Here is a 13,345-nt window from a genome sequence, read left to right as displayed (position 1 = left end):
TTTTGTCTAAAGTCATTTAGAGATGTGCTCTCTCCTGCAAAACAGGGCTGTGAATGAGCAGCAGTGGCAAGCCATAACACATTTTCAATTTCCATTTTGCAGTTAAAGTACTAAATACGCAACATCAAGGTATAACCAAAACTAATGCAGGTCCTGCACTGCACTGTGAACCCTTCCTGTTACCTCTGTATGAGGGGAAAGAACCATAGTAGGTCCTGTTCTTGCAGAAAAGTGAAAAGACCTCCCAAGTTATAAAGGTGAGGAGGAGTGAGCTCCGGGGGGAGGTGCCACCTAGCTCTATACAACTTTTACAAGCCAGAAATTAACACACATTCCCAGCTAGCTCAAACTCCTACACACACCACATCATGAATATATATTTGTTTTTGTTGTATACATTTGCCACGCTCAGTAGCACTCTTTTTTGACAAATATATATTCATTCATATTTCCCCTCATACAGAGGTAACAGGAAGGGTTCACAGTGTAGTGTAGGACCTGCATTTTTGGTTTTACCTTGATTGACGTTTGGTATGCAGGCTTACGACGCTTTGGCCAAAGGGTTTAACTAAATAACCAAGTAATTATTATTATTATTGAAGTATTTAAACTTTATACTTATTACCATATGTTTTGTCAATAGGATGTAGCATTGGGCACCCCTGTCTTTTGTTGTAAAGTGCTAAATACAGCTCAACCCCGTTATAGCGCGATCCGCTTATAACGCGGTTTGAGCATGGACCCCAAATTAAAAAAAAATAATAAAATTAAAAAATAATAATTTTTTGGATTTTTTTTTTTACACTGCACACTGCGCACATGCACACATTGCATACACTCACTGCACACTGCATGCACACAGCACCAGCACACACTCACTGCACACACAGCATGCACACAGCATACACTCACTGCAGAGCACACACTCACAGCGCACTCACTGCACGCACACACAGCACCAGCACACTGCCACACACTCACCACACCACACCACACACAGCCCCCCCCTACCTTTGGTGTCACAGCCCACCTTTGGGTGCATCGTGGGGCTGCTGGGGGGGAAGCGCGCGGTGCGGGGATTGGCGTGAAGTGTGTGTGGGGGGGGGGAGGGGGTGCTGCGATCGGCTGGGGGGGGGGGCGGTGATCGGCTGGGGGGGGGGGCGTGGATCGGCGCAAGGCTGGGGGGGATCGGCGCAAGGCTGGGGCCTGTGCGGGGATCAGTGGGGAGGGGAGAAATAGGTGCGTGGTTGGCTGCTGATGGGAGTGCTGGAGAACTATAGTGGCTGCTAGGGGCCATGTAAGACACGGGAGTTCCAGTAACAATGATGAATATATACCAGGAGTTCAATGAGCGCATCGCAGACAAGTACAAGATAATGAAGCCTCACTCCTCCCGATCGGCGGCCATTTAAAAATAAATAAATATTAGCGCGACTCCAGTTATAGCGCTGTCAGATCGGGTGGCCCCCGAGGACCGCACTATGGGCCTCATGCAGAGAGCAGCGCTATTTGCAATCTCGCCATTTTTAGGAGAAAATCGCGCTAAAAACTGCTGAAAATGGCGAGTTAGGGAAAACGCGCCATTTTTTATTTCTATTTCAAAATTTCGCCGCGCGGCTGGCGAGAAACTACATCTCGCCAGTCTGAAAAATAGCCGAATTCAGAAAGCCGCGCTCGCCATCTAGCGGCTGTTTTTGGCGCGATTTTCGTCAATTTTCTCCGACAACTAAAGTTGGCAAGAAACAGGAGGTCGCCGGCAATAGGGGGAAAAAAAATGCGCGATTTTTTTCTCCCCCCCCCTTTCAGCTGCGCGAATCTCCTCCTTTACAATTCTCCACATGCAGTAATGCTAAAAATTGCGGATTTCGCCCATTTCTGCATATGGAGAATAAAACTCTCCATTAAAGCTACTTTTTCTTAAACTCTCCAATTTATTCTAACGCTGCTCTCTGCATAGGCCCCTATAACGGAGTTGAGCTGTACTCCTAAATTTTTCCTTATGTCATAAGATACGTGTGTTCCAGCCGTGCAGACCTAACAGAATGACGTGGTAGTCTGTGGCTTCATTGACTGTATCAAATGTTTAAAGCAGCGGTTTATTTTGTTTTAAGAACTTGGAGATCTCCTCTTACCCTTTCCAAAACTATTTTTTAAATCGGATGCTCCATTCAGAAGATGGTGTTTGAAATATTAAGTGGAGGTTAAAATGAAGCTGTCCCCAGAACAGTCTTACAGTTACCATTGTAACTAAGCTAGAGATGAAAATGTTGCTAACACTAGAAAAAACACACCCAAACCACCCCAAAGACGCGCAGGACCTGTTCATGAGGCTCGATACCAACATGTGTGTTACTCTGGCTTCTGTGGGGATTGCTTCTTTAGCTTCCCTTTAACCCCTTTACCTGGTGTCTTGTGTGGCGGGTATTGAATTGCCCATGTACCCTATATTACAGAATTTTACTTTTGCAGCTGAATTCAATCGGGCACTATCGCACGGAACGCCCATTGACTTCAATAAGCGTTTCTGTGCGATAATGATAATTGTGTGTGGCGCGGCAGTGTGTTTATTTAGACTGCTGCAATATGAGTCTGACTTTGACTAACTAGGATTGGCATTTGATATTATCCTTCTGTCTACCACCAGTATATACACTCCCTGTGAGACTCATACTTAGTGTTTCAGTACAAGGACACTAGCAATTCATCTGATATATGTTGTCATCTCATACATTTCTTTTCATACAAAAGCTAGTGTATATGAAGTTTTCTGATCATGAGGCTATTAACTTGATACGGTCGGTGAACCGTGCCTCAGGCCATTACACATGCACACTTTGTGCTAGCCCTCTCCAGGATTATATATCTTTGCTAGTTGTTTTTCTCCATTTCATTATGCTGACCATACATATTGATCTGATTGTGTCTGTAATGTGATATTCACGCTGTTTTTTGATCTACATCATCACAATAGATTAGACAGGCTAATTATTACAGTCAGCCTGTTTTGGTATTTTACAATTACATCCATGGTATCCATCTCCTCCAGATTTAGTATCAGCAGCCTTATATTTGTATAGACTGGTGATTCTTTTAGACAAAAGTGCTGCCTTATCATAGGCTAGCACACTTTTCTGCAGGAATTTATGTATACTGTGGCTAATATACCAATGTGATTTGATGCTGTGACTCTCCTAGCCTTCTTCCTTATTTATTTCAATAAGGAAGATTATTTGGTATGGCATTAAGGGGGTGGCCCTGGACCTTTGTACCACACCCCTCTGTACAACTACTATTTTATTATTGATTAAAAGGATTTTAATATATTACATCATTACTATTTGATCTATCAGAGTGCATTCAAGGGGGAATCTTTTGTCTGTTTGTTTGCGATAATGATAATAATCAGCACTATCGCAGCCTAATGAGTGACCCCCAACGTGTCTTAAGTGTGTTTTGAACTTCATGTCATGCGAGATGTCATTAACAATGTGTATAATGTTTGCACACATGCAGCTATAACACAATATCCTTGTCGTAGTGCAGGAAATTACTACGCAACGCAGCTTAAGGTTTAAAAAAAAAAAAAAAGTATAATTCTGCTAAATAACATTAAGACAGTAATTTAACAGTATTTAAGGTTTTTTAGATATGGCATCTCCAGACAGTGGCAAAGTGTGACCATCAATACTTTCTCTAACCTATGGTACAACTACAACGAGGAAGATAAGATTTCTATAAGCTGAGATTTCAATGTAAAAACAGAAGTGCAATTGATGATCTCTAAACTGAAGCGGCAATTTTCTAAGGCTCAGGCCAAGCTGCATGTTGGTTTGGACTAGGGTTGGGCGATAAACCGGTATTTCGTAATACCGCGATAACCTCTCCCGGTGTGCCGATATGGTTGGATTACGTATTATCATGGTATTACGGATCCGCTTGTAAAATGCGCAGCTTTGAAGTTGCCCCTTTGAAGCCTCTCTTCCCCTCCCCTCTCCTCCCCCTGGAGTCCCTCCCTTGCTGCTTCTGCTTGCTGACTGGAGGGAGGGGGAGGAGCTTTGGGAAAGTGTGAGCACAGTAGGCTGGAGCAGCGAAATATAACTCCTCTCCTCTTTCCTTATTGTATCCCATCCCCCACCCAAACCCATGTTTAAATGAATGAAAACAGATTTGTCAACAATTCTTAGGAATTGTCAATCTGTTTGAATTTATAAAATGTTAAAAATATATAACCGTTTTCAAATAGGAGGATGAGGGGTGGATGAAGATGATGGGAGCTGTGTAGGTGAGAGAAGGTGAAATGCAGCCATGGAAAGAATTTGGGAATGAAGGGCCCTTAGTTGTAGTAAATCTAAAGAAAATGTATTTCTTTAGAGAACACTTATTTAGACTTACTAGAACATTTTTCAAATATCACGATATATTATCGTAGTGTTTTTTTTTTGTTCTCGCCCAACCCTAGTTTTGAATTTTTTCCAAATTTATTTTTCTTTCAAACATCTTCCACTTGGTCCAGTGTGTATTCCAGGATGGTATCGTGTCCCTGCAACTTGAAGTATCCAACAAATGTTTTCTTCTGGAGCAGCAGTGGAAACCATAACACGTCATCGGGCCACATGCCACCAAATGGTATCTTTTCCAGGTCAAACCACTGCGGGCGCATTTCTAGGGAGAAGCAAAGGCGCAGTCGTTTTTTTTTTTGGTTTTTTTAATAATCATCCTCGTTTATCCCTTTCCAGGATTAAATCACACTCGCCTACATGTAAGGTAGTGGCATTAAAGAGAGAGTGTTCATCCATGCATCACCCTCTGTATTTACCAGACCATTTATACAGCAATATAGATCCAGTAACAACTCCCAAGAACAAGTAACGGATAAAATGCAGTCAATACTATTCCCGAGAGGGGACGTGCATTGCTGCAGCAATCCTTGTACCCCTAGATATTCTTGTCACGCATACCCATGTACTGTGGGGCAGAATGTGCTGGTGACCTATACATTATAAGATAACTAGGCTAGTGTGCTAGAGCTATCATATTTAAATTGTCCCTGCAAATATCTTGCATGAGTTTGCATCGAAAATAAATGAATTAGGTGACTTTTAGCAAAGGAAAATGTCATTTTGCAGAAACAGTCTGCAGCTTTTATCATGCACCCATCACATTAAGTTTTACCGTCGCTCTCCGTTGGTTCCCCAGAAAAAGTGTCTGCCCGGAACACGTGCACCTCCAGTAACTCGCTGCTGCCAACAAATTCAAATGTAATTCGCCCAATTTTCAGCAGCGTGTCAACAGTGAGCCCACTTTCTTCCCATAGCTCCCTGTGAGAAGAAACCAAAGCGAGTGATTATGATAAAGACAAATTACGGAAGACTCTCGGATGAGTTTCCGTGTATCCAGAATACTGAGAGCGACAGCTGTATACCATGCTGTGAACACATTAAAAAAAATACATTTGTCAATTTACAAGTCTGTGTTTCAATTAAGTTTATAAAGAGAAATAAAACCGCTCACCCAAATTAAACCTAAATGTATATTATTATTGTAATCATGGAAACAGCAATGCAGGTGCAAAGGGGGATAGTAACAAAGCTATAAAGGTGATGATCCAAGAAGGATCAAAGAGACCCCAATTTTCAATTAAATTGCCTGCAAAAGCAAAGAGATGGAAACCTGTTTTCCTTAGTAATCCTTATTGTGTACCAATGTGAGGCAATCTAATACAGCAAGATGCCCTCACCTATCTCAGAGGGCTAAGTAAGCTACTTTACAAAATTAAATAAATAAAATGCAATATTTAACATCACAACAAGCACCACACAACTTTAAGAATAGCAAACTCTATCTGTCTCCGTAAGGTAAACTGCATTAAAACTAAGAATAAAGCAGGCTGCAAAAAAAAAAAAAAAAAAAAAAGCTACTTTGTGATGATCTGTGCCATAAAGCTAAAAGTCCTTCATGATAATCTGTCCGGGAGCAGAAGAGCCCAAGAAGCCAACTGAGGAACAGTATCTAAATTAGTGACCATCACAGTCTATTAATTACCAAAGATTAGAAACAATATTTCAGCTACAAGAACCTTGACCTTTTCACCTTCTTGCTGCTTCTTCTATTGTCTCCCCTGTTTCCACTTTGCCACCAAAACCATTCCAGAGGCCAGCACCAAACCCACGCTTCTTCATGCCCAGGAGAATTCTCTGGGGTTGGACAACGAGAACGAGAGTGAGCAGCTTCGATGTGAACATGGTCCCACCACTATAAAAATGGAAATTTTAGGTTTAAAAAAAAAAAAAAAAAAAAAAAAAAAAAAAAGGGGATGTTAAGCCAGGCCTAAATGCGCAAAATAATAACACTATGCTAAGAAAACGATTCTACTTTACAGTTGTGCTACATAGATGGTTGACGCAACTGCAATTTAGACATGTCTACCACTGTCTTCGTCCTACTGGTCAGAGTGCCTTAAAACCAGTAGTGGTGTAATGGTATATAGCCAGATGCACAGAAATTAAGTACAAATCTGGTAGTCCTCAGTACTTCTTAGTACTATAGAACGTCAATCACTGGTTAGTTCTTCTGAACATTGCATAAAAAAGTAGGATTGACACATTGCTCCAAAATAGATCTCAAAATGGAATCTGCACAATTAAACAGTCCACAGCAACAACAAAAAAAATATATACACAGACTTTTTAGTAAGTCCAACGTCATTTAACGAATCCTGTACTAAAGCTGTAATGCTGATAACACAAACTCTTTTACATAGCATAAATCATGGATTATGCCTAGAAATTTTTATACACCATCGTGTGCCATAAATAAATACAAATAAATGAATGCACCAAAATATTAACATTTAACTTTAGTGCTCACAGAAATGCGACCCCCCAGGACCGCAATCCGTTAGATGTGTGGGTTTCCAGGCGAGTAAATTGTATGTGATGGAAAAATATTTTCAGTGAGACCCCATTAAAGTCTGTGAAAAAGCTGATGCTAAGTCAGTGGGACCGACTCCAAATTGCTGTAGCTCTTACCCATGTGTGTCAACCCCCCACCCTTACGTTACCCATGGGTGACTCCTCCCTTGCCTAGGTGTGACTCTCCATTACACGTGTGAATCTCTCTTACCGTGTGTCTCCCTTACCCATGTGTGACTCTCCATTATATGTGTGAATCTCTCTTACCCGTGTGTCTCCCTTACACATCTGTGACTCTCCCCACACTCTTACCCGTGGGTAACTCTTCCCCCCCACCCTTACCCATGGGTGCATCTAAATGGACGAATCTTCCCCCCCCCATTTGTGACTCTCCCTCCCACCCTTACCCATGGGTGACTCTCCCCCCACCCTTGCCCATCGGTGACTCTCCCCCCACCCTTGCCCATGGGTGACTCTCCTTCTTACCCTTACCCATGGGCGATTCCTCCCCCCCCAAACCTGACCAATGGGCGATTCCTCCCCCCCAACCCTTACCCATGGGCGATTCCTCCCCCCCAACCCTTACCCATGGGTGATTCTTCCCCCCCCAACCCTTACCCATGGGTGATTCTTCCCCCCCCCCCACCCTTACCCATGGGTGATTCTTCCCCCCCCCCACCCTTACCCATGGGTGATTCTTCCCCCCCCCCACCCTTACCCATGGGTGATTCTTCCCCCCCCCCCACCCTTACCCATGGGTGATTCTTCCCCCCCACCCTTACCCATGGGTGATTCTTCCCCCCCCACCCTTACCCATGGGTGATTCTTCCCCCCCCACCCTTACCCATGGGTGATTCTTCCCCCCCCACCCTTACCCATGGGTGATTCTTCCCCCCCACCCTTACCCATGGGTGATTCTTCCCCCCCCACCCTTACCCATGGGTGATTCTTCCCCCCCCCCCCACCCTTACCCATGGGTGATTCTTCCCCCCCCCCCACCCTTACCCATGGGTGATTCTTCCCCCCCCCCACCCTTACCCATGGGTGATTCTTCCCCCTCCCCCACCCTTACCCATGGGTGATTCTTCCCCCCCCCCACCCTTACCCATGGGTGATTCTTCCCCCCCCCCACCCTTACCCATGGGTGATTCTTTCCCCCCCCCACCCTTACCCATGGGTGATTCTTCCCCCCCCCCCACCCTTACCCATGGGTGATTCTTCCCCCCCCCCCCACCCTTACCCATGGGTGATTCTTTCCCCCCCCCCCCACCCTTACCCATGGGTGATTCTTCCCCCCCCCCCCACCCTTACCCATGGGTGATTCTTCCCCCCCCCCACCCTTACCCATGGGTGATTCTTCCCCCCCCCCACCCTTACCCATGGGTGATTCTTCCCCCCCCCCACCCTTACCCATGGGTGATTCTTCCCCCCCCCCACCCTTACCCATGGGTGATTCTTCCCCCCCCCCACCCTTACCCATGGGTGATTCTTCCCCCCCCCCACCCTTACCCATGGGTGATTCTTCCCCCCCCCCACCCTTACCCATGGGTGATTCTTCCCCCCCCCCCACCCTTACCCATGGGTGATTCTTCCCCCCCCCCACCCTTACCCATGGGTGACTCTTCCCCCTCCCCCCACCCTTTGGTGACTCTTCCCCCTCCCCCCCACCCTTTGGTGACTCTTCCCCCTCCCCCCCACCCTTTGGTGACTCTTCCCCCTCCCCCTCCACCCTTTGGTGACTCTTCCCCCTCCCCCTCCACCCTTTGGTGACTCTTCCCCCTCCCCCCCCACCCTTTGGTGACTCTTCCCCCTCCCCCCCCACCCTTTGGTGACTCTTCCCCCTCCCCCCCCACCCTTTGGTGACTCTTCCCCCTCCCCCCCCACCCTTTGGTGACTCTTCCCCCTCCCCCCCCACCCTTTGGTGACTCTTCCCCCTCCCCCCCCACCCTTTGGTGACTCTTCCCCCTCCCCCCCCACCCTTTGGTGACTCTTCCCCCTCCCCCCCCACCCTTTGGTGACTCTTCCCCCTCCCCCCCCACCCTTTGGTGACTCTTCCCCCTCCCCCCCTCCCCCCCCACCCTTTGGTGACTCTTCCCCCCCACCCTTTGGTGACTCTCCCCCCCCACCCATGGGTGACTGTTCTCTTCCCTCCCCCCTTACCCATGGGTGACTCTCCCCCTTCCTCCACCCCTACCCGTGTGTGATTCTCCTGAGAGGGGTTTAATGGAAGGCTTTGGACTCCTGGTTGAGCAGAGCAGCACGTGCCAGACACTTCTCCTGCTGCAGCTACTGGCGCGCGCGAGAAATTCAAGGTAGCTCACGTGACGTTCCCAGCGGCCATCTTGGTTCCTGGCAAACCTGCTTCCACTGCCTCACTGCTGGACAAGTTCCAGTTTTATTCAAATGAACACTTGCAAAATAAATGTATACCACTCTATCCCCGTGGGGTCACTGCACCATGTATTTGTTATTTAAATCCTTTTACACAAAAAAAACTGCAGTGCCAGAGATTCGCAACATTTATTCTGCTGCCCTTCTGTCAGTGTACAAGAGTATGTCAGTGACACACATTGTGGATCGCCGCTCTGCATCTGTTCATGTTATCCCCAGCTATTCTGCCGGAGTTTGATTCCCTGCCCAAAACAAAGATGTCCGCCGCGGCTTCCCCCAGATATGGGCGGCGCTGTGAGTGGGAGCTGCTGCTCATTGGGTGAGGACACAATATTACACCGAGGTCTGATGGCGGCTGCTGTGACCCGGTGAGTATGAATAATTAACAGCAGTAATAAGTACAGCAAAGCACTCAGCATGCTGATTTAGCATAATACCCTCTACCCGTGCCTATTCAACTGGTACTGTACCCAAGTCTTAGGTCCTGTAACTATTAAAGTGCACCTGTTTTATTCCCAGGTTAAAATAGGTACACACGCGTCTATTAAACCCTCACTCCACTCATAACCCTGCCCCTCCCTACCCCACTCATATATAACCCAACATCTCATACACAACCCACCCACTTATACATAACCCTGCCTCTCATATACAGCCCCACCCCACTCATATAACCCTGCCCCTCATATACACCCCTACCCCACTCATATATAACCCTGCACTTCATATACACACATACCCCACTCATATATAACACTGCCCCTCATATACACCCCTGCCCCACTCATATATAACCCTGCCCCACTCATATACAACCCTACCCCACTCATATATAACCCTGCCCCTCATATACAGCCCACACAACTCGTATATAATCCTGCCCCTCATATATAATCCAACATCTCATATACAGCCCCACCCCACTCATATATAACCCAACATCTCATATACAGCCCCACCCCTCATGTATAACCCAACATCTCATATACAGCCCCACCCCACTCATATATAACCCAACATCTCATATACAGCCCCACCCCTCATATATAACCCAACATCTCATATACACCCATACCCCACTCATATATAACTCTGCCCCTCATATACACCCCATCCCACTTGTATATAACCCTGTCTCTCATATACACTCGTAACCCCCTCATATATAACACTGCCCGTCATATACACCCCACCCCACTCATATAACCCTGCTCCTCATATACACCCCTAACCCACTCATATATAACCCAACATCTCATATACACCCCCACACATATATATATATATTCCCACATCTTGTATACACCCCACCCCACTCATATAACCTCACATCTCATATACGCCCCCACCTCCCTCATATATATTACACTCATATATAACCCAACATTTCATATACACCCCCACCCCACTCATAGATCACTCCCTCATAAGGCTGCTAAAACATTTACTAATAAATACAAAATAACCAGCCTCTTCCCCTTACTGTAAGCCCTAGGCTGCAGGAATGGCAGGTAATTGCAGAGGGACCGAGGGCGCAGGGCAGAGACTTCAGCCCCCTGCCTGCCACGACAGCCGCATGGCGATGCTGATAGGCTGGCCATGTAGTGACGCCACGTGGGGAATCGGGTACACGGAGGGTATTCGCACATCAAGGCATTATGTTTCATCTTCACATTGTATTTGCATGTGTCTGCATTTGTGCCTCCAGACACCTGCAAATAAAATGCAAAAATGAAACAATGTCTCGATGTGACACTATTTTCTGAACAGTGCGGCAATGGAAGGTTTAAGATGCGATCCCTGTTAATCAGGACTGATATATTTATTTTTGAAGGTAAAGAAGACCAATGAGTCTCACAATGGTCTACTTCACTGAAAATGAGCCTTACTTTTAAAAGTACACTATGTTGAAGAAGAGCTGGTTCATTAAAATGAAATGGGCAGTGGGCTTCTTTGGCTGTAGCCTCCTTGGAAGTCATAGGGCTATTGGCAATATTAATGTTTTTACATTTAGCATATAGTTAGTATTGGACTTGCCCTGGTCGCCAGGACGTCAAGAAGCTGTCAAACAGACATCTTGGGATTCAGAGTATCATAATACTGTATCATTAGTTGTGTTATTTAGTAATTGTTACTATATTCTGCAGTACGGTCAATGTGGCAGCAAAGGTGCGGTATAAACACAATAATAAAACAAGTATACAAGCAATTGAACATATACTAATACAGTACGTAAATAGGACCCTGCTCAGTGGAACTTCCAATGTAACAGTCGCTCATTTTTAGGTTTTGTAGTTTTTCGAGCATTGGCACCGTACGATTTTAAAATGTTTAATAAATGGAGAAACTCTGTGTACCTGAAGTGTGTTACAGACGCTAAACAGACAGTGTCGGTGCATACACTTGACGCCAGTATCCGACAAGTCCAGAACAGCAGCAGAGCAGAGGTGGTTGGCAAGGCAGATGAGGGACCCTTTTGTGAAGGCAGCGCAGCAGCAGAACTATCGCTGCCGTAGCGCCTTCAAACTCCTGGAGATCGACCAGAAGTATAAGATCCTGCACCCAGGACTTCATGTTATTGACTGTGGGGCAGCCCCAGGGGCCTGGAGTCAGGTGGCTGTTGAGAAAGTGAATTCCTCGGTTGGCGGTAAGTAAACGACACGTAGGAATAATTAGTAGTGTGTCATTTGAGCGCAGGGAAAGTGGTATATTTCTCTAGGTTCTCTGATATGTTATGGAAACCTGTTGGGACAGTTAGAAATAAAAATGGTCATTTCTTTGGGGGTCGTTCTATATAATTCAAAGTGGGCTTTCAGGTAATTTTTTGGCCGAAAACATATATATATTTTTAATATAATTATTATTCTATAACAGGTATTCTACAATAATTATTAATGTAATATATGCATTCCATGGGTGCTCATTACCCATAATAGAGCATTATGTGGGTGTTATGTCTGCACTATATCTTGTCTTTGACTCACTGCTTCTGCCTTACCTATATACTCTGTATTTCTTCTCCCAGATCCTACAGTGAGTGCTGGCTTTGTCGTTGGAGTGGATCTTCTTCACATCCCCCCACTGGAAGGAGCAGTCTTCTTCTCTAACTCTGACCTTACAGACCCGGTCACCCAACAGAAAATAATCGCTGTTCTCCCTTCTGGGAAGGCAGATGTCATCCTGAGTGATATGGCTCCTAATGCCAGCGGGATTCGAGCATTAGATCATCAGAAACTTGTCAGCATGTGTCTGTCCCTTCTGGATTTGTCTCAAAGAGTTTTGCGTCCTGGGGGTACCTTCCTGTGCAAACTGTGGGATGGAAGCGAGAGCAATTTAATAAGAGAGAGACTGCTGCAGAATTTTCAGGATGTGAAAAATGTGAAACCTAAAGCCAGCAGGAAGGAGTCAGCAGAGACATATCTGTTGGCAAAATTATACAAAGAAAACAAACCCTCGGTGAGATAATTCCTATTCTTCCTTGCAGTTACACTGCAACAGAAAAGACTGATCCATTAAATGAGAGTGAATATGAAAATCATTCTTTCACATCCGTATTCTCATTGTCACCTCTTATATTTATATATTTGTATGTTTGTTAATAATATTAAACAGTGTTCAAACAGTAATGATATGAGTCCCCTGATGGATCTTTCAATAGACACAATAATACACTTCAAGCTGTGCCTGTCTCCTGCCTGTCTCCACATGCCTCACTCTACTACACCTTAGGCCAAGGCCATAGTGCAGGTGCATGGTGTTGCGCGCGCATGCTGCAGAAGCGATCCGTTGCCTGTGGGATTACTATGGTGCGAGCGACGGGGATGCGTGGTGGGGACGTCACGAGGCCGGTTCACCCTCATTGGCTGAACCGCCCACGTGACGCCAAAACGCAAAAATCTTGTCTTCTGGAAATGCTGCCGCGCCATCGCACGCACTATGGACGGCCTCATAGAGGAGCCGTCTCTTGTTCGCGCCACGCACGCCATCGTGATCACTATGGACGGACCCTTATACTAACTATACACTGCAACATATATAATGCA

At 45.8% G+C, this 13,345-nt stretch overlaps 2 protein-coding genes across 9 annotated transcripts; one reads left to right on the top strand and one right to left on the bottom strand.

Moving 5' to 3' along the window:
* Positions 1–3,618: 3,618 nt before the first annotated feature.
* NUDT1 (nudix hydrolase 1) lies at positions 3,619–10,865 on the bottom strand. 8 transcript variants are annotated; one of them, XM_075565596.1, is made up of 5 exons: positions 9,106–9,205; positions 6,868–6,970; positions 6,091–6,252; positions 5,173–5,318; positions 3,619–4,662 (listed from the first exon to the last, which is right to left on the bottom strand). In XM_075565596.1, the coding sequence occupies exons 3-5, from the start codon at positions 6,240–6,242 to the stop codon at positions 4,490–4,492; spliced, it is 471 nt and encodes a 156-aa protein (XP_075421711.1). In that variant the 5' UTR covers positions 6,243–6,252; positions 6,868–6,970; positions 9,106–9,205; the 3' UTR covers positions 3,619–4,489. The 8 variants fall into 8 exon arrangements, with proteins under 8 accessions (XP_075421711.1, XP_075421708.1, XP_075421703.1 ...); XM_075565593.1 differs by lacking the exons at positions 6,868–6,970; positions 9,106–9,205 and adding an exon at positions 10,786–10,865; XM_075565588.1 differs by lacking the exons at positions 6,868–6,970; positions 9,106–9,205 and adding an exon at positions 9,233–9,334.
* Positions 9,479–12,928, top strand: MRM2 (mitochondrial rRNA methyltransferase 2). Its single transcript, XM_075565587.1, has 3 exons — positions 9,479–9,670; positions 11,666–11,949; positions 12,328–12,928. The coding sequence occupies exons 1-3, from the start codon at positions 9,585–9,587 to the stop codon at positions 12,765–12,767; spliced, it is 810 nt and encodes a 269-aa protein (XP_075421702.1). The 5' UTR covers positions 9,479–9,584; the 3' UTR covers positions 12,768–12,928.
* Positions 12,929–13,345: the final 417 nt, after the last annotated feature.

Source organism: Ascaphus truei, chromosome 11, assembly GCF_040206685.1.
Source record: "Ascaphus truei isolate aAscTru1 chromosome 11, aAscTru1.hap1, whole genome shotgun sequence".
NCBI classification, from domain to species: Eukaryota; Metazoa; Chordata; class Amphibia; order Anura; family Ascaphidae; genus Ascaphus; species Ascaphus truei.
This window is presented reverse-complemented; position numbering and strand designations above follow the sequence as displayed.